This window comes from Daldinia loculata (genome assembly GCF_022478755.1).
Source record: "Daldinia loculata strain CBS 113971 unplaced genomic scaffold F4817scaffold_2, whole genome shotgun sequence".
Classification (NCBI taxonomy): Eukaryota; Fungi; Ascomycota; class Sordariomycetes; order Xylariales; family Hypoxylaceae; genus Daldinia; species Daldinia loculata.
In genome coordinates, this window is record NW_026054856.1 from 229,823 (window position 1) to 249,009 (window position 19,187).

Sequence of the window (19,187 nt, forward strand, 5' to 3'; positions counted from 1 at the left end):
ACATGTGCTTTATCGTGCAACCTGGGCCTGTGTGGCCATCTACAAACTAGGCTCTTACCTAGGATTAGGCTCGTTTTCGACAAGGAGAAACTCTTTTCCCCCTAATCCGCTACTACCTAGGTAGGTATCGAGTACCCCATAAAACGAGTACTTTTCTTAACTATCGGGGTCATGTTTCTACCGTCATTCGAGTCAACCGAACTGCCCGCGTTTCTGCGTCTCCCAAACGCGCTTAGGCCAGGAGGGGATGGACCGGACCCGGCCGCTGGGCCAACTGGTGCGTTGGCCGGGGCAGTGGGAGGAGTGACAGAGGGAGTGACAGAAGGAGTAACAGAAGGAGTGATGGAAGGAGTGACGGGAGCTTGCGGTCCATTTTGCTGAGAAGGATTACCACCCAGAATTTTACTAAGCTCGGAATTGGGATTTGACTGTTTCAAGTAGTCAACGAAGCTCCCGACAAATTGTTTTGTTTCGTTATTCTGGCTCGCCATGGCATTCAGAAAGTCCAGTATCTCGCCCCCGAGCTTAGAGAGACGTCCCTCGAGGACTTGTATCGCGCTGAAGTCAGTCATCATTATGTCGTTATTCGTCCCCGTTGCGGTTTGCGTTGGGAGGGGTGAGGCGCCGTCGGGATTGTGATAGTAGTGATTGTGGTGGTGGTAATGATGGATCCCCTCTTCTTGGGGCTGCTGTCCTGATTGCTGCTGTTCCTTGTGATGAGTGTGTGAGGAAGATTGTTGAAAAGGATTTGTTTGGGCAAGCTGCTTTTGGAAGGGGTGTGCTTTTTTAGGCGCAGGCGGGTATCGCGAATTAGGATAATACTTAGTGTTATAGCTACCATATTTTGATGGGATAGGGGTCGTATAGCTATCGTCGAAATCCTGCCTATCCCCGCTGGACTCATCGTATTCTAAAGGCCCAGGAGGAGGACGTGGTTGGCGGTTGCCATTATATCGACCTCGTCTGTAGCCTCCTCGTCCCATTTTCGGCAGCTTGAATCGCTTTTATTTTTTAATATTGGGATGTGGATATTTGTCAAAAATGAATTGAATCAACTCATTTAAATCGATAGGAAAGATGAAGAGTCTCCTTATGCCCAATAAAATCTTTATCTCTGTGTCCAAAAGGTGTGTCAGTGTTTTGTTGTTGGACAACAATCGTTTTGTAATTGCGCTTGACCGCTATTTTCTTTGTTTTTGGAAGTAACAATGTTTCATTCACTATTATACAAGTAGCCATACACTCGCGAAGTTGTCGCACGGTTACGTGGATTTTTTCGACTCACTGTTCAAGTCCGAAATTATCTCCAATATCAGCTTTCAAGGTAGTAGAGCCTGTCACCTGGTTTGGGAGAGAATCTCTACTTGTGTGGTAGGTCGAGTTCTGTATATATGGTAGATCTTATATAACACTGTATTTAAAGGAAATCGCTACTATCCTTATGGGCTCAATCACTTATCATATAAAGGAGAAACTTTGTCGGGTATATTTAACGCTTTTAGTATCGAGACAGTCTCTAAGCTTGTAACTCGTTGATTCTTGTCTTGCGTAGTGATTAGTTTATTGTAATGCCATTGAATCAATGATCTATCAATCCATTGTTATAGTTCAAAGGATCATAGTTCTCTTCATTGTTATGGCAAAGAGATCTATGCATTAACTTCTTGGGCTAATGTTATAGAAACTAACCAGCCTGAAATGCTACCTTTACACACACTTGCAACAGCCATCCCACCAAGAACGACTCCAAATTCAAAGATCAATTTCACTTTTACTCTTGGCATCTTATAACTAATTCCAAGAATTGGGTATCTCATCTATATTCATGCAGTTGAATAAAGGATGAGGATCGGCAGTAGAATGCGAATCTATCACTTTACTACAGGCCTTAAGAATAATACCGAGCCCTCGGTAGGAAGTGGGACTTTACTCTCGGGTTCTCTCACCTTATGCAGGCTATACGGCGCTCTGCTCAGACTATCCATATTGAATGGAGCGGTAAGAGAGGGTAATGTTTGGGTAAAGCAATATCTGATCACCAGCGAAAGGGTACCCCCACTCGTATATACCGTGGCATTAATGCCATCACACGGGGATATTATTCAGTTCGCCAGCTAAATTGATTGGTCGGGTCAGAATGCCTATCTGACACCAGTAATAAGTCAAATCGCAATTTAACCGGTAACCGGCATGTGAACGAGTGACAGATGAAGACTACACCAGTGGTGACGGGCCGATAAGATACCCCTATTGCTATAAAAGTAGATTGAATAACGGCCGTGACAGATGGACTGTTTGGATATTTCTCATTCTCATACTTAATAGCGCAACAGACAAGTCCGTAGTTAAAAAAGCAACGACGATGGTGAAACCCGACGCGGTGATGAAGGCCATCACCGGCACTTGGCTCTACCTAAATGTAACGTCGTAAGTTTGAGCCGCCTATCATAAGACGTTCTTTACTTACAATTAGCGAAGCTACTTCGACAATGGCACGATCTCGCACGACTCGGACCCCGCGTTGGGACAGTTTCCTGTCGGCATGTTGACTTACAATACTGCTGGCTGGATGTCCGCCAATTTCATGTCTTCTAGGCCGGAGGACCGTCCCGGGGATATAAATACGTGGGCCCCGGACGTTGGCACAGATGCTGAGTGGGCACTCATTGGCAAACACACGCTGGCATATTCTGGGCCTTGGTACGTCAGCGAGACGACGGACGACGTCGAAGTGGGACAGATTACACATGGGCCGACAAAGATCGCCTGGTTACCTACGTGGGTTGGGATAGAGCTAAAGAAGAACTATACGTTGTTAGAAGACAAGACGATGATGCGCTTTAGGTCAAGGACTCAGGATGGCAAGAACGGAGACATGTTCTTCAGGAGGCTGGCTTAAAGCAATTCCTAGGTACCTTAGGTACCTAATATACGAGGGGCTGTACGATGTGATAAGATCTAAGCAAAATTTCAAAGGTTTAATTAGATTAGTATATTCCTGACATATCTAATTACTCGTACTTTGTAGAGTGGTAGCCAACCTTGGGCATCTTAAATCCCCCACGACTCTCTACATTATTAATAACAAAAAAAGATCCTCAAACATGGGCCTGTCCAGGCCGTTGCAGCTCAATATCCTCAGGGCCGTGCAAGGATCCCCTTGGCGAGGCAGAGTAATTATCACTATGTATAGGAACAATGGATTGTGATGTCGACCCGTCGATAACCTTTTTCGAAATGCCTGGATGGTTTAGGTTGTGATAGTTGCGACTCGACGATGACTTTCCGCTGTCGAGAAAACGGCGGGGAGAGAATAGGGGTTTTAGCGCTGGGGCGCTTGCGCACCAGATCGCTACGTTGATTTCGACCATTGACCAAACATTAACCTACGATGGGGTTAGATGAAGACTCTTAGGGGAGTATGTGAGTACGTACAAGAATACTATCCCGGAAGGGGTCAGCAGCTAGTGTGTAAGTGTGTATAGAGTAGAGTCGAGCACAAGAGAAGGCCGTTGCGAGGCCACCCGCACCAAAGAGACCGTATAGAACATGCCTGCTGCGCTTCGATATCTGCAGATGCTTTAATGTGGGTAGAGGTATCATGAGGATCCAAATGTCTAAAATGATTCCGAAAATAGATGTGACTAGAAAACAGTGAGTTAGTTCCCCGAGTAGCTCTATCAATAAATACTTAGTACTAACAGTAAAAGAAGGCTGTGGTGTCTATGCAACTTCCTGGTATATATCGTGAGAGGTCCCAGGCCTTCTGAAGAGGTGTACACTGTCCAACTACTACCCCAACGCATATAATGAAAAATATAGCTAAGAGGCTATTTGTGCCCTTACACAAATTTTTAAAGGTGTTTAATATAGCTGCAACCCAAGATTAACGCTGTGTAATAATATTAACGATGTAACGCGAAGCACATACCGAATCTATCGTACATGAACACGATTGAAGATTTGACGCAGGCTAAAACCAAGTAGTATAAAAGTTCGATGGCGAAAGCTATCTTTCAGTTATTAGCGCTATGTCACAACATATACAGTTACAGGAGGCATATAAAACTTACCTGGAGGAGCGCCTCCTTATTCTCCGTAGATATAGTCCCCATAGGAGAACCCATCCCCTTGGTCTTTCCAGTGTAAAGAACCGCGAGGTAGCCAATGGTAAAGGTCTGCCGGTTGTCAGTATAAAGGTACCTAACTAGTGTTACGGCAAAATGTGAAGCATATTACCAGAGCGCCAATAGACATCCAATCATCCATACCCGCTTTCTTCATGACCCAAAACCGAATCCATGATCGAGTGACTACTACAACGGCTATTCCTCGCCATGTTAGTCGGACGTAACATATTTAGATAGCGAAATAAACGAAGGTATCGATGTAATCCTTACCCGAAATACCCGTTAACACTGTCGATACCGTAAGGAGAATCGTTATTTGAGTGTGATCGATCGGCTCAGTGGCTTCCATCGTACAACACGTGGAGCTCTGTTTAATAGAGCAGTACCTAAAAGTGTCGTTATTCGATTACAATGACGATGAGGATAATATTCGGGCTTATCAGCCTTATGAGGGCTCGATTTGTTGTAAGAGACTATATTATAGTGTGCTGTTATTCTATTAGAGCGATAAGAAACCACAATCAAATAACGACGTCAAGAAGCCATTGCGCAGATTCTCTTTAATATCTGGTCTACTTTTAATTCCCGCTACGACCTGATCTGCACATCGATGAGTGCGAAATACGGGGTACGTCACAGTTGATCGAAGATGGCGTCGAACTAGGGGTTACTAAATGGACCAAGCGTTCGGTGCTTCTTCTTCGCTTCGAGGCCGTCGATAGTCCTTTGTTAGTAGCCTGCATTAACATCGCTTGTACCTGATCGCCCGGAAATCGTACCGATCTAGAAAAGCCCGTAGTAAGGAACCCATGTGGCCGTGAATGTCCCCTGTTACCGTACCAAGATCCAGACGAGTCAGACCATTCAGCTCAGCCCTGTCCTGATCAATGTCAGTGCGTACATTTCCTCAGCTTGCCATGTCACTAGTCTGGGCTAGGTCAAACTACAAAAGGTCCTCGGTAAAAAAGATCAGGAACGGTTCAACTATATCAAGGTTGGCTCAGGAAGAAAGCAGTCTATCGCCATGTATGAGCTAAGAATGAAAAACTCGAAGACGCAGGGATGGGCTCGGCACTTTAACATCTACGTCCAACTACTGTTAGATAGCGTGCGAGTTGCTAAATAGTCTAGAAAATTTTGAGTTGAAGTGTGGCATCTATGTGCCTCTATTTCGTCGGCTTGCTAAATATGGCAAGTTCTGTGGGTATTCACCTTTAAATATTTCGCTAGTCTATGTGAGGCCAATAATAAGTTGATAATAGTTGTAGATCTTTTGATTAGTGAATTCCCAATGGAATATTATATACCAGCTCCCGATTCTAGCGAAGTCGTAACTGCAAATTAAATTCAGCGATGCGCGATGAGGACACGATCGCTTTCGATCATACAGTCTGTAGTAACCATATACACTTCACTCAGTCGGTACAATTCCGGCGCCTAAAAAAATATTTAGCTCTCGAGGAAGACATTTCCGAAGGTGCTTTTCCCATGTCGGGATAGTTCTTACAAACAAGCAAAGTATTAAGCTATAGTTGTGTTCAATAGTAAGGATTGCGGCTGACGCATAGTCTGAACCCCCTTGTCGCAGAATAAGTCCCGCAAACTCGGTTGCATTAACTCAGGGGAAATACTTCAAAGGAGCGTAAAACGGCGCTGTCTCTCTTTCGCTTAAGGGACTTGGGTACCCATCAAATTTATACCTACCTTAGGTAGGTCCAATAAGTCCTTTGACATCTGACATGTGATATCTTGAGAGAGACGAATTACCATTCGATGATAATCTCATTCACAATGAACAGTATTTTCGTAATCATTTGGTACCTAACGAATTCTTCGTTTTGAATTAGCGTTCCATACATGATTCTTAGGAAGTCGATACAAGAAACGCGATAAACCCCATCAAGCAAACAAGAAGCCCTGAGTATCCAGTACCTCTGACCGAGGCTGTGCTAATTCTTTTACAAGTAAAATAACAACTGTATCTGTGTATAAAAGACTATTTACTATCGTTTGGTAACGTCTATTTGACTCCCATAAATGTGCCCTCCCAAAGGAGTAGCGTGGCTATTCGTATCACCTCCTAACGCGGACTCGGGTATCACGAAGCTCTCGGAGCGGAGGGGGTCATAGATCTTCTCATCATCGCCGACGCTAGGTAGTCTCACGCACAAAAGCTTTTATGGCAATTATAATAATATAATTAAGAGCGTGTGTATCAAGCCATGTATAACGTCGATATTAGTTACCCAACAGATGAGGATTTGTAGTAATAAGCTTATAATCCCGATGCGTACCTATTTGATAAAAGAATAATCCACCATATATCTGTTAGATGCCGCTATCTGTTCCGAGAATAAAGATTAACATTCCGATGCTATGCTTCTTTAATACCTCCAGAATGTTTCCTATTCTGTGTTTGGTCATCCAGTTAGCTTATTATCCATCAACTTTGAAGGCTTAAAAAGGAAAAGGAAATGTCACTTCAATGGTTATGTGACTAGGATTGGACCCATCTACACATGTGTAGATAGATATTCCTCAATTCTCGTAGACTTTCCCTTAGCTCGATCATCGATCAACACCACCTACTTCGTACATCATCACCAATCGCGATATTATGTACTCTGTACAGAACCCTTGTCATTCCAACAAATGTACACTCCAACATTCTTGCTCGTAGTCTATGCCAATCAGCTTGCAAGGGCTTCATGCAGTCAGTAACCAGTATGCCCCTTTATCAAAGCATAAAACCCCGATTTTATCTCTGTGCCGCATCATAGCAGCGATGGCATGACTAAAAACAGGGCTACCAATGCCTTGACCTCGTCTTACCGCTTGAAGTTACCCCCCACCAGTGGGATTTTTTGATCTACGAACCCGCTTCGGATGACGTGGAGAAGCTCCGTGGAAATATCCCGTGCAAAAGACCCTTAAATGATATGCTTGATTCCGAAAGGGGCTTTTGCTTCTAACAATGCTGCAAAGGGTATTGATCTAAGATCTGACGACCGATGGTCCGATGCATCTCATTGACGAATCATAACGTCCCTCTGACGGTATTTGCCAATCCCAGTATGGTGGCATTTTAACCCCGTGGTACAAAAAGAAGGCCATGGAGGTTTATGATGGCGAGGCTTTTCATCCACAATCGAATATATAAGGAACCCATACCTCTGCAGCAATATTTACTGGAGTTCGATAAAGACAAACATCCTGTACAACTACACAGCCAACACTAAACTCTATCATAAGAGAATTTCTATTTAAGATGGCTGTTTCCTACGAAGTTGCGCAAAAAATCATCAACAAAAAGCACCTATACTGCCGACTTGTCGATACCGACCAATTCCAAAAGCTCCAAGAAGAGGTTACCCTACCCGACGCAACCTTCACCTTTTACTCAGATGGCAAAATTATAAATGACAAAGGAGTCGAGTTTAACTGGTCGTCGGCTGCAGAATGGGCGAAGTACTTCGAAAACAGACTTAAGAACTCACAAGTAATCCACCATATCGCACCGCCGCATCTGGAGCAGATCAGCCCCGACGAGGTTAAAGCAGTATTCGGCGTTCAATATGCCTCCGGTCCAAAGGATTCGCTCACTGAAGGACACGACAATGGTGGAGGCTATTACCACGAACGCTATGTGCGGAAAGGTGACGACTGGTTTCTCAAGGAGATGAAGATGCACAACACGTATGCCAGAGTAGGGTAATTCTAAATGTATAATATGGAAATATTCTACTGGGCGATAAGCTTTGTCAAAAAGCAGGCCAACCTTCTGGGATGGTTGATAGATGAAATCATAATATTAACCCTAACCCTGGTGTTATCGACATTAGGTACCTAGATGATTGGCTGTCAGTAAGGGATATAAGGGATATAACACCAGGAATTAGATGACAAAGTAAATAGAAGTTCCCAGCTACTTTACCAGATTTAGGTATAGAGGTGCAAGCATGGAAATGTTGACAAGACTCAAGATACCGGTGATGTATACAGCTGAAACTAGACCCCTTTATTCTGCTTACTATCTTTAGCTATATTTAACATACAGTGTTACATTTTGAGGCTTGTTATCCATAGATTTGATTGGATAGGTACCTGGGCTGACGGGGCCGGGGCCGCAGCCACAATGTCTTGTTATCCCATTGAGTCCCAGACATGGGTCCTAAAATATATCCACACCTTTCCCAAATATTTCATTGAAAATCGAACATGGGTCCTAAAATACTCCACGTTTTTGACAAATAAAAAAAGAGAAATGAAGTCTATTTGCGATCTTATCTTGGTTGTTGTGGATTAAATTGTAGGTATTTTTATGGTAGGAGCTTAATTCTTTAAAGTTATTGGACAAAGTAATAGATGAAGTGTGGATATATTTTAGGACCCATGTCTGGGACTCAATGGGATAACTACCACGACTAGTTCCCTAATGAGCACATATGACTTAAAGCTTGATAATCACTTTGACTTGGAAGATATTTCTGCAAAAGTCTTACCTTCTAGATTTGTTGGTCGTAAGAGTTAATGTCACTAGACCAATAATATCTTTGAGCACCAGCGCGGCCTTTGAAATACCGCAACAATGCGTCTTCTTAATGTGCATACGATGCAATTGGAGGAAATTCTCGACGTGGAAGACGCCTCTGGTTACGCTATACTCTCGCATACGTGGGGTGAGGATGAAGTATCATTTCAGAATTTGCACGACGAAGAGACCAAGTTTACATCTGGCTATCGAAAGATTGAATGTTTCTGTCGTCAAGCTATCAAAGACGGTTTCAATCATGCTTGGATCGATACTTGCTGCATTGATAAAAAGGACCCAACAGAGCTTTCAGAGGCAATCAATTTAATGTTCCGGTGGTACCAAGAATCATCTGTTTGTTACGTCTATCTAGCTGACGTCGAAGCCGACGAAAGGGGATACGTCGGGAGTTCCGTGCTAGGAAACAGTCGCTGGTGGACTAGAGGCTGGACGCTTCAAGAGTTACTTGCCCCCAAGCGCGTCATTTTCTTTGATCGAAATTGGAATGCCTTTGGAACATTCAGATGCTATGATATGGCATTGCATCTACCTGACATTATTGAAATGCTGCCTTCCATAACGCACATAAACAAGGAGATCCTATATTATAGAGATCAGATGAAAGATACTACTGCAGCTGAGAAGCTATCATGGGCATCCCGCCGCCAGACCACAAGAAAGGAAGACATGGCATACTGCTTATTAGTACGTATCGTTGTGTAGCCAAGCCTTTTTAACCTACTAATCTCCGACAAGGGTATACTTGATGTCAATATGCCACTCCTATATGGAGAGGGCAACAGGGCATTTATTCGGCTCCAAGAAGAATATATCAAACAGCACAATGATCCCAGCTTGCTAATATGGGGTTTTGGAATACCATGCACCGATGCATTTCAGGCCCGTATGGCCGAGTTCCCGCTGGCACCGTCTCCCTCGCTCTTCGCTGGCTTCAATTCTCTCACCAGAAGATTTGAGAAGAACAAGGTACCCTTTCCTTTTACACGCACAAACAACGGGATTGAAGTCGAGCTTCTTCTATTAACCCTCGAAGACAACGTACAGCTTGCTCTTTTTGGATTGGATCATGATTTCTACAGCTGTTATCGGAAAACTCCCAAGCTCTCGCTACTGAGACGTCTTTCTACGTGGCAACCTGCGAATGACGCAAGGAGTCGCGTACGGAAACCTATAATCGCAGTACCATTGAAATACTGTCAGGCAGAATCTCGGGTCGGATTTGACGTGTATGAGCGTATTTTATTATGGCCGCCTTTCCTCATACCGGAAGATTCATGCATGAAAGCTGAATGGAAGAGAGCGTGTCTTAAAGCCGCGAGCTCTCAGATGAGATCGAGTGCATCCGAAATACGATTCAATTTGTTATTTCCAATCGACATACAAGTATTGCTTGATAATGGCTTCGGACTGAAAAGCGTCTACCCGCCGCGAGATACTACTGTCGGGAATGATCTGATATTATATGTACTGCATGGCACGCAATACAAAAAACGTCTGTTCATCTTTGAAGGGCCTAATAACCTACCCTTGGGGTTTCTTATTAATGACCGATCCCAGTACAAGCTAGCAGCAGGTGCGCTAATTGGAGAAATAAGCATATCTGACATGAAATATCATCTATTACCTCAAGGTAGCATTCTATTTAAGCGTACAAGTATAGCAGGATGGTTGGCTGCAGTACGAAGTAGGCTATACGGGGTGTCGAGTATTGAGATATCCGGCGAGCAACTAGGGAGGCCTGGCATACGCCATCTAAAGATAGCACTGCGCACAAGGGGTCAAAAGTCTGGACGAAGTCTTACTGTACAATTCGACGTAATACCAGTAAACCCTTATAGCAAAGAACAAACTCAGCATATTTCGTTATGATTCTAGAAGAGACATCTGGAACAAAGGATACCTTCAGTACCTACCTACCTATGTATACAGGGATCGGATCAGTTCAATCTATCCGCAAGAAGGCCCTGTTCCGTTGAAATTCCTAGACTCTCTCGATTGGCTATCCTGAGCTTGATCCAGGGGGAATACCTCGGGAGGTCTTATTACGGTCGCGGTGAGAGTAGCGGAGGATAATCGTTCTCTCTTAGAATTCAATGAAAATGAACCGTGAAGGAAACCTCTTAGCTTAGATATCTTTAAAAGTCTGTCGTACACGTATATCTATGTGACGGTAGATTAAGCCCCGCGATTGATATATGAAGCGGAAGTAAGATATTGATGTATACAACCTTGGCTAACTGTAGGTTTGTTGATTATTCACTCTTTGCACTCATATGAATTCCAATCATTTGAATCGCCACCTTGAAAATGAGCAATCTGAGGCCAAGGACAGAGCTTACTCGTCTTCCCCTTCAAGTTCTCATCCTGAGGGTCGGTCCCCAACATTTCAGATGGCGGCTTTCCTGTCTCAACCCATTCCACGATAGCTTCAAGTGCATGCCAAGTCCCTGGGACCTGTGGATAATTTGGAGCCGAAGTACAATGTCCGCCACCGGGTACCATGAACACCCGAAACCAATCGCTCACATCACCGCCAAAGAAGTCTTCGATCTGGTGGAGATGCTGAATCGGCCACATGGCTGCATTGAGCGGATCAGTCCAACCCTGATACACAATCATCTTAGAGCCGACTGCCTTAAATTTCGATAGATCCGGGCTAATCTCGTCGATAAATGTACCTACTCTTTCGTCTACCGCATCTACGTCCGCCGCCCAGTTGAAAGCTGAGGCGTCATATGATAAGTCGCCGAAAACCATATTCTGTAAAATCGGGATTGAGAATGCCTCTGCAAGGATCCCTTCCTGCCCCACCCATTCTATTTCGCTTCCAAATGAGAATCCTGGATACAAAGAGGTGTTGGTTCGAGAGTCAATAGGGCCTGTGTAGATCTTCTGCACTGCTGATATCTGTGCCGGGGTCAAACAGGCAGTCGAGTTTGTTTCTGAGGATTTGCATTCCAGTGTCGAGACGTCGAAGTCACACACCAGGGGATTTTCAAGGACTCCGTTCTCGACGCCGTCAAGGGCATCGCATTTCGCTATAACAGCCCGCGTTACGAGATCAAGGGCAGTTTGCGGCAATGATTTCGAGCCCTATGACGATTAGCTTCGTGGTACTTCTTCTGAAAACTGCATTTGCGGCTTACCTGAGTCGCCTGGGCATTCCATAGGAAAGACAAGGCCAGGTGGGAATACCAATTCCCTGGACATCCCGCTACAATACCGTCAAACAAGTCCGGGTGGAATTGTGCCAGAGCAAAACCTTGAGCACCACCAGTAGAGCAGCCTTCGTAATAGCTATACTTCGGAGCTTTGCGGTAGAACGCAGTCGTTATAGTTCTCGCAGCCGGGGTAAACTGTGCAATCGAGTTGTGTATCCATGCTCGGACCTGCCCCTTGTCGTGCAAATATGGCAGATACACACCAGGTGCTCCATTCCCGCCGTTATTTTCGGAAGCCAAGTGACCTGAATTGCCGCCTGCAACTGCGTATCCTTCGTTAAGGTTGCCTATCATATCGCTCTCGGCGATGACACCCGCCATGCCACCATTTCCTACGACTAGGAATCTACCGTTATACTTCTCGGCAGCGGGCAGCCAGAGTTCGAAGATAACCGAGTTGTTTTTAGGGTATGGTGCTTTGCCAAAAAGATGGCTGGCGGTTCCTCATTCACACCTGATGCATCAGGTGCTCCTAGGACATCGTCTATAGATTCTGCTATATCTGCAATTTCCTCGATACCCCACTCCCATCAAGGTTCTCAGGATGCTCAGTCTGGAACTGCAGATATATCTAATTTGGTTCGGGCAGCAGGCAGTCCCGAGGCTGTCATACAGTATTTGTTGAAGGAGAAGCAGTCACAATCGCAACAGAACGCACAGTTGTGGAGGCTTGTGGATAAACAGAGAGCTATGATCTTGGGCCTTAACAAAGATCTCGAGCGTGCCTTGAAAGATAAGGAGAAATATAGAAAGAAGCTAAAGGATGTCATGGCTGTCCATGATGAGCGTTTGAGGCCTGATCTTGTGCAGTCGAGAGCGCCTAACATTCCTCAGCTTAACGTCAACGTGCCCAGGGAACAGGAAGCTGACATGCCAGGGTCGCCGTCAAACCTCGATTCCGATAGCGTCAAACATTCACCTATCGATGTATCTCTAGCACCCTATCCGATTACACCTCCAGCTGACCACATTTCCAATGGGCTGCCGTCAGCAGTTGGGGAACTCTTAGACCCGTCGCATGCGATGCCAAAGGCCTCTGAGCATGCGCTAGACCATTTCGATCTTGAAGAGGAAGATCGTGCTGCCGAAGAAGCTAAGAAATCATCAGAACCAATTAAAGAAATCCCGATTAACCTCTCAATCCCTCCATCCCGAAGCCTTCCAAGCATTCCGCCTCGAGTACCGCCTCCCAAACGCCCAACAGCAGACACTCCTGCAGTTTCGGTTATCGAGGCGACACCGCTCGTTGACCAGGGCATCTCTCAATTTCCGCCTCCATCTGCCCCTCCACCACGGAAACCTCCGCCTGCTCCATTGCAACTGAAGAAAGAGTCAAAAGTGCCTGCCTCGATCTCTCCAGAGGACAATTTTGATTCTGATTCCGATTACGATTCATTGTTGGAAGTAGATGAGCTCCCGATCATCGAGAAACGTGGCCGGAGAAAGACGAGAGAGGAAGATGATAGAGAAAGAGAAATCCTCGCACAGAAAGAGGCTGAAGTTCGAAGTCTGTCTAAGAAGAGCAAAAACGGTAGTCAGAATGGCATGCCTCTTGCCAAGGATACGGAGTCTTCTCAATATAGCGTTCCCGCAAACCCCCGGGCAGTTAGCGCTCAGGACTCGCTATCGCCCGATAATGTTCCTGTATCACTCGCTGGTCTCTTAAACGATAACGATATCCGAGAAACCATAGTTCCTGCTTTCTTGAAAAGCCCTGGGCTTCCTGCGAGTCCAAGGCCGATGATGCACTCAACTCCATCGTCTCCCCGCGGCATAGGAATAGCAATGGCAATCCCCCTTTCACCACGAGCTCCTAGACAACCGATTCCGCTCCCCTCTAATGCGCAGCAGATATCCAGTCCCTTGAGCCAGGGCTCTATAAAGCAACCTGGCAGCACTAAACAGATAACCGAAGGCTCACAGCCAAGCCCCCATACAAATCGCGAAAGCCCTGTCGAAAGATCAAAGATCTATAGAGGATTCGCCACGGAAGAATATCCCGACTTGTTGCTGCCGCCAAATGCTCTCCCGTCTATCGATGTCAGGGTTGCGTCGTCTCGCATGAAGCCATCCAGGGCTAGCCTCCTGTCGCTAACACAACTGGAGGAGGACCCCGTTTTCACATTAGCTATTCGTTTGCGGTCTGAAAGTACCGAATTATGGAGGGTAGAAAAGGACACCGCATCTCTTGTCAAGCTTGACCAAAAAATGAAGCAATGCGCATCTTTTACGGCCAAGACGCCAGATAGGTCTCTGTTTAGCGGTCACTCACCCGCCAAGCTCGATGCTCGCCGTACCGTTCTGGACCATTATCTCGACGAGCTCCTGAACACTCCTCTTGATACACCGACTGCCCTAGAACTCTGTAAATACTTGTCAACCAACACTGTTCGGCCTAATGCAGACGAACCTTCCCCCTCTAATGAACCCAGCAATGAAGGAATTCCCCAGAAGACAGGCCCTGGAGGTAGGCCATTTAAGAATGGCTATTTAACAAAGCGAGGCAAGAACTTCGGCGGGTGGAAAGCACGATTCTTCGTCCTAGATGGGCCTCACCTAAGATACTACGAGACACCCGGTGGTGCGCATTTAGGGACTATCAAACTTCAGAATGCGCAAATCGGGAAGCAATCTCAGCATACTAATGATGGGTCTCCAGCAAGTGGTCCGAATGGCGAGGAGTTAGATAACCAATACCGCCATGCGTTCTTAGTTCTCGAACCGAAAAAGAAGGATTCTAGCAGTCATGTGAAGCACGTGTTATGTGCTGAAAGTGACATCGAGCGTGATCAATGGGTAGAGGCTCTGCTCCGCTGGATCGACTATCGGGATGACAACGATGAAGAGGCACATTTAGCTGCTAGCCATGGCCGGAATCAAACTGTGAGCAACAATTCTCACCCCGGCAATGCGAATGTGAATGCGAAGAAAAAGGGGCATGTGAAACATCAAGGGCAGCAGAGTGGTAACCAAGAAGGATTGATCGGGATGAGCTACGACACAGCTAGGCAAGGTAATATTCCGGATGGTGCTCCCTCCAGAAATCAAAAGACTGGCACACCAGAATCACAAGATAGAGTAAACGGTTCAGCTTACACCATTTCAGCCCCGAAAGATCCACAGCTAATCCCGGATGGAGCCTCATGGGGCGGCAAGATGGGTCTAGCCCCGCCTGGTCCTACGATCGAAGAAAAGAAGCAGAGGAAGCGTAGTTTCTTCGGATTTGGCCCTAAAACCCGGTCGTCGGTGGATGACCAAGATGCGTCTTATGGTTCCAATGCCGGCAATGCTCCTCAAAATCAAGTCGAGCAACGAGGACCGATACGACAAGCCTTTGGTGCGCCTCTCGCCGAAGCGGTGAGATTTAGTGGCCCCTTTGATGCCAACGTCCCTCTTCCAGCAGTAGTATACCGGTGCATCCAGTATCTCGATGCGAAGGGCGCGATTCGAGAAGAGGGTATTTTCCGACTGAGCGGTTCTAACGTAGTAATCAAACAACTACGCGAGCGTTTCAATACTGAAGGCGACGTTAACCTCCTCACCGACGATACATATTACGACATTCATGCTGTGGCTTCCTTGCTAAAGCTTTACCTTCGTGAACTACCCACGACCATTCTCACCAGGGATCTCCATATGAAATTTGTCGAGGTAACCGAGATGTCTAATCAGCGAGAAAAGATTGCGTCATTGGCAGAGCTCGTACAGCAACTTCCATTGGCGAACGGGACACTATTGAGATACCTCATTGCTTTCCTGATTAAGATCATCAATCACTCAGATACGAACAAGATGACTGTACGTAACGTTGGTATTGTTTTCTCTCCGACGTTAAATATCCCAGCTCCGGTATTTGCACTACTCCTGCAGAACTATGAGGGTATCTTTGGTATAGATCCAGAGGAGTACGAACTCCCGTCTCCGATTGATACGGACTCGGGCACAATAGAGACACAGCCACCTCGGCCGCCCACAGCGACGGATTCGCCTCAAAGGCGGCTAATCGAACAGACACAGCAGCGATCAACACCTACTCCGCCGCCCGGTGTATTCGGTGGAGGGCTTCGTCCGGCTGCGACACCTCCTCCTCGCCAGACCTCATATGAGCCACATTACTTAGCTCAACCGGGATCACAATCCTCGCTTCGCCCAGCTTATGAAAACAGCTTTGTTGTACCGCCAGGTTATGATCCAAACTCGAGGCAGCCCAGTTATGACCGCCCACATTATGCATCATCTTACGAACAGAACCACAGCGACAATTCGTTATCGGCATACGATCAATCTTACAATAAGAACAAAAGGAGAGAGAGCACAATGTTTATGGGGAACATGATGCTTAATCAGCAAGGCCTTAATCAACAAGGTTCCAAGAGCCATCTAAGGGAGGAAACCAGGATGTAATCACATCTAGCATCACATCTAGCGTCGGAACCCGCGGCCGTCTTTATGACATAGCAATTTTTGATGATTCCACATATATAAGTCACGATTTATTACTGTTTTACATGGCTAGCGCCGATTCTAGCGTCTCGTTAAAAATTCCTATTCGGTTCCTTCGTCTTGAGACGATTTTGATATTTTCCGCATGTTCCAGCAAGCGGCAGAGGACCATAATCTACTCTATAACCTCATCGCACTTCAATGTCTTGAACCAAGCACTGTTCCATTGGTACAATAGCTACGGACTGGAGCCCTAGCAAACATAATACTCTAATGATACTATTTCAGATAGTCTCAAGATGTGAGGCTAGAGCAGAATAAAGGTTTAAAACGCGAAGGAGGTTGCCATTTGGTTACCCCAAATCTTAGAGCCGGTTTTAGCAAAATCATACAACCAAGCTGCAGCTGCGTGCGGGAGGCAGTTCGCGTCTTATTGGCTTCTACAGGTGAAATATCTTGGATAACGGAATGGGGAAGAGATATCGTGGCGTTGATGGCTCTCGTGAGGGCATGAACCCCAAATTTAGCATTTAGCGAATGAAGCACGAAAATTCGATTTTGTTAGAAGCTGTCTTTGACACTTTGGAGTCAAGTCTTTGCGGTGAGAAATTTCTGACCGTAGACGATAGACAATACGAGTCTTGCATAAAACAGTCATGTGAACCGACTCTGCAGCTGCCCAGTGCGACAAAAATCTTGCATGCGTATATGTATAGGTGCTTACCATTGGCCCCAGGGTGTTTTCCTGTGTTCCATCCATGTACATTTGTGAGATGGTGATACTAATTTGTGCCACGATTAACTTACCATTAGAACATTGGCCTACTTAGAGCCTCATCTTCCGGCTCGGTAGGATTTCGTAGTAAAAATGCAACTGAATAGATGTTTTTAGTTTTTCAATAAACAGAATTCGAGGAGCACATATTGTGATTATCCAGCCTTCATTCTCGGCATGTTCCGCTGCTTTATATGCCTATTAGAGATAGAGAGCCACTCAACACCATCGCCATCTTTTTTGGCTAACGCCTCGACGAAATTGTAGCTTTCTCTCCGCCATAGACCTGACAACCCATAGGACGCCAACCGCGCTTATGTAGACCCTTGGAAGTGACTTCAAATCCGAATGGACTAAGACATGAAATAAACCTCGTATTAGCTGCTACCCCTTTTATTTAGTCATACCATCATAGGATGATGGTTCACCAACAGGCATTTTACATTAATAACCCACCCACCTAGCTCTTCTCTTACTTGTAGTATACTCAGTCCGATCGATCGGCTGCCGATGCAAGCAAGCACCCGCAGATCCGCCTATGACAGTTGGTTCTTCTACATTTGTATAGTTGTATATTTATATATTTAGTATATTTAGCAACCCAAGGTCACTGGTACGGGGTTCAAGTGTTGCCCCGGGCCGCATGTGATTACCGGCTCGCAACCGTGTCAACGCAGGTTGTTTGGTCGAGTTTCTGCTTTGAGAAGGATGCATCCTAGTGCGCGCCTTAGGTCAGGCCTAGACTCTACCGTAGAACCCCCCGCGGATTCCTGCTTTTCGATCCGATATATGATATTACTACCCTAAGCTGCAGCAAGGGACGTTCGGATCCGATGCTCGGTATCCTGGGGACACATCTCCCGGGGGTAAGGACCTACCTACCTACTTCCCTCTCCGTTGCCATGGACATATTGATCGTCGCGAATAAGCAGGGCTAAAGCAATGAAACGACGGCATACGCCACGACCCAAGGGAGAAAGGCCAGCACACCTACCAATAGCATCCACAAACAAGACACAATACTATGTGCTGACAGCAAGCCACCATAGGTATCTAGATACTCCTATTCCATCCCAGGCATTAACGGGGCTATATTCTCGCACGGTATCAATATATCCATTACGCCATCCTCGGCTTGAACGTGAGAGCACAAGAGTACGATCAGGATCGGGCTACACGAGTATACATCTGCCGAAAATTAACTTCGACGGATACCTCATAGATCTTCGATCCTCGATCCCCGCGATACGTATTGCGACTAGGCCATTTCAGTGCGAGGTAAAAATATGGTAAGAGTCATTCGAAAAGCTTCATATGTTCTGGTCGAGTAATATAAACTGACCGTAGCCCGTAGCTCCAGACGGTCGAATTATCGGTGAACAATTATGCCTGTCAACCATGATCTGCCTATTCGTTTTGCGCGGTCCATGTCCACGAATTAAGTTGCCAAGTCATAAGGCAGGGTAATAGGAGTAGGAAAAGACGTCTTGTGCGTGTTCCTTCGAATACCACAATTTAGCCCCATACGTTAGATTGAAAGTTAGAATTCAACCCCCCAAACCCTGAACCCTGAGATCTAGATCTCGTACATTCCTGGTGTCTATGTTGAGGAGTCGAATTAACTAGCAAATTAAGTAGCAGACGCGGGGCACAATTCATGGTATTCAATAGGAGAATTTGGATCAAAGACCTCCTTAAGCCGGGCCGAGAGAAATGAGACTTGTCTTTTTTTTTGTTGGGATGATTTCTGTCGTATTCTTCATCAGCTGGGCGTTGTATTGATGTCTATGGGACGATTTATAATAGATGATCGACCGCGGCTGCAGATAGAAGATTTCCAAGAGGTATTCGATCGTCAAGGAGCGTCGGAGTTTGTTAGTATTGTGCCTATTATCTGGACCGGAGGCTCTCCGTGACTTAGCGCCCTTCCTCCAGAATGTTTTTCTTTTTTTTTTCTTTCTCTACATACGTATGTTGCCCTGCCTGCAAGGTGCACGGGGTAAGAGGTGATCTCTCGGAGTCGGCGCCGAGCCAATCAAGAGGGCGGGCTTTTATCGGAGGCAATA

At 45.9% G+C, this 19,187-nt stretch overlaps 7 protein-coding genes across 7 annotated transcripts; 4 read left to right on the forward strand and 3 right to left on the reverse strand.

The window, feature by feature from the left end:
• Positions 1-116: 116 nt before the first annotated feature.
• On the reverse strand, positions 117-983 carry F4817DRAFT_311318 (uncharacterized protein; the record flags this gene model as incomplete). Its single annotated transcript, XM_049299980.1, has 1 exon — positions 117-983. One exon carries the CDS (start codon positions 981-983, stop codon positions 117-119), a length of 867 nt encoding a protein of 288 aa, XP_049163448.1.
• Positions 984-2,193: 1,210 nt separating this feature from the next.
• On the forward strand, positions 2,194-2,973 carry F4817DRAFT_323370 (Lipocalin-like domain-containing protein). Its single transcript, XM_049301504.1, has 2 exons — positions 2,194-2,427; positions 2,479-2,973. The coding sequence occupies exons 1-2, from the start codon at positions 2,363-2,365 to the stop codon at positions 2,897-2,899; spliced, it is 486 nt and encodes a 161-aa protein (XP_049163449.1). The 5' UTR covers positions 2,194-2,362; the 3' UTR covers positions 2,900-2,973.
• Positions 2,974-3,098: 125 nt separating this feature from the next.
• Positions 3,099-4,642, reverse strand: F4817DRAFT_364688 (uncharacterized protein; the record flags this gene model as incomplete). Its single annotated transcript, XM_049306781.1, has 6 exons — positions 4,401-4,642; positions 4,240-4,325; positions 4,074-4,178; positions 3,932-4,013; positions 3,436-3,644; positions 3,099-3,386 (listed from the first exon to the last, which is right to left on the reverse strand). Exons 1-6 carry the CDS (start codon positions 4,477-4,479, stop codon positions 3,099-3,101), a joined length of 849 nt encoding a protein of 282 aa, XP_049163450.1. The 5' UTR covers positions 4,480-4,642.
• Positions 4,643-7,025: 2,383 nt separating this feature from the next.
• On the forward strand, positions 7,026-8,144 carry F4817DRAFT_323371 (uncharacterized protein). Its single transcript, XM_049301505.1, has one exon. It carries the CDS (start codon positions 7,399-7,401, stop codon positions 7,843-7,845), a length of 447 nt encoding a protein of 148 aa, XP_049163451.1. The 5' UTR covers positions 7,026-7,398; the 3' UTR covers positions 7,846-8,144.
• A 423-nt stretch (positions 8,145-8,567) lies between these two features.
• Positions 8,568-10,595, forward strand: F4817DRAFT_79582 (HET-domain-containing protein). Its single transcript, XM_049307900.1, has 2 exons — positions 8,568-9,366; positions 9,418-10,595. The coding sequence occupies exons 1-2, from the start codon at positions 8,719-8,721 to the stop codon at positions 10,549-10,551; spliced, it is 1,782 nt and encodes a 593-aa protein (XP_049163452.1). The 5' UTR covers positions 8,568-8,718; the 3' UTR covers positions 10,552-10,595.
• A 256-nt stretch (positions 10,596-10,851) lies between these two features.
• Positions 10,852-12,360, reverse strand: F4817DRAFT_364692 (feruloyl esterase). Its single transcript, XM_049306782.1, has 2 exons — positions 11,829-12,360; positions 10,852-11,775 (listed from the first exon to the last, which is right to left on the reverse strand). Exons 1-2 carry the CDS (start codon positions 12,222-12,224, stop codon positions 10,939-10,941), a joined length of 1,233 nt encoding a protein of 410 aa, XP_049163453.1. The 5' UTR covers positions 12,225-12,360; the 3' UTR covers positions 10,852-10,938.
• On the forward strand, positions 12,333-16,307 carry F4817DRAFT_355751 (RhoGAP-domain-containing protein; the record flags this gene model as incomplete). Its single annotated transcript, XM_049305694.1, has 3 exons — positions 12,333-12,438; positions 12,469-14,916; positions 15,010-16,307. The coding sequence occupies 3 exons, from the start codon at positions 12,333-12,335 to the stop codon at positions 16,305-16,307; spliced, it is 3,852 nt and encodes a 1,283-aa protein (XP_049163454.1).
• Between the last annotated feature and the right edge of the window lie 2,880 nt (positions 16,308-19,187).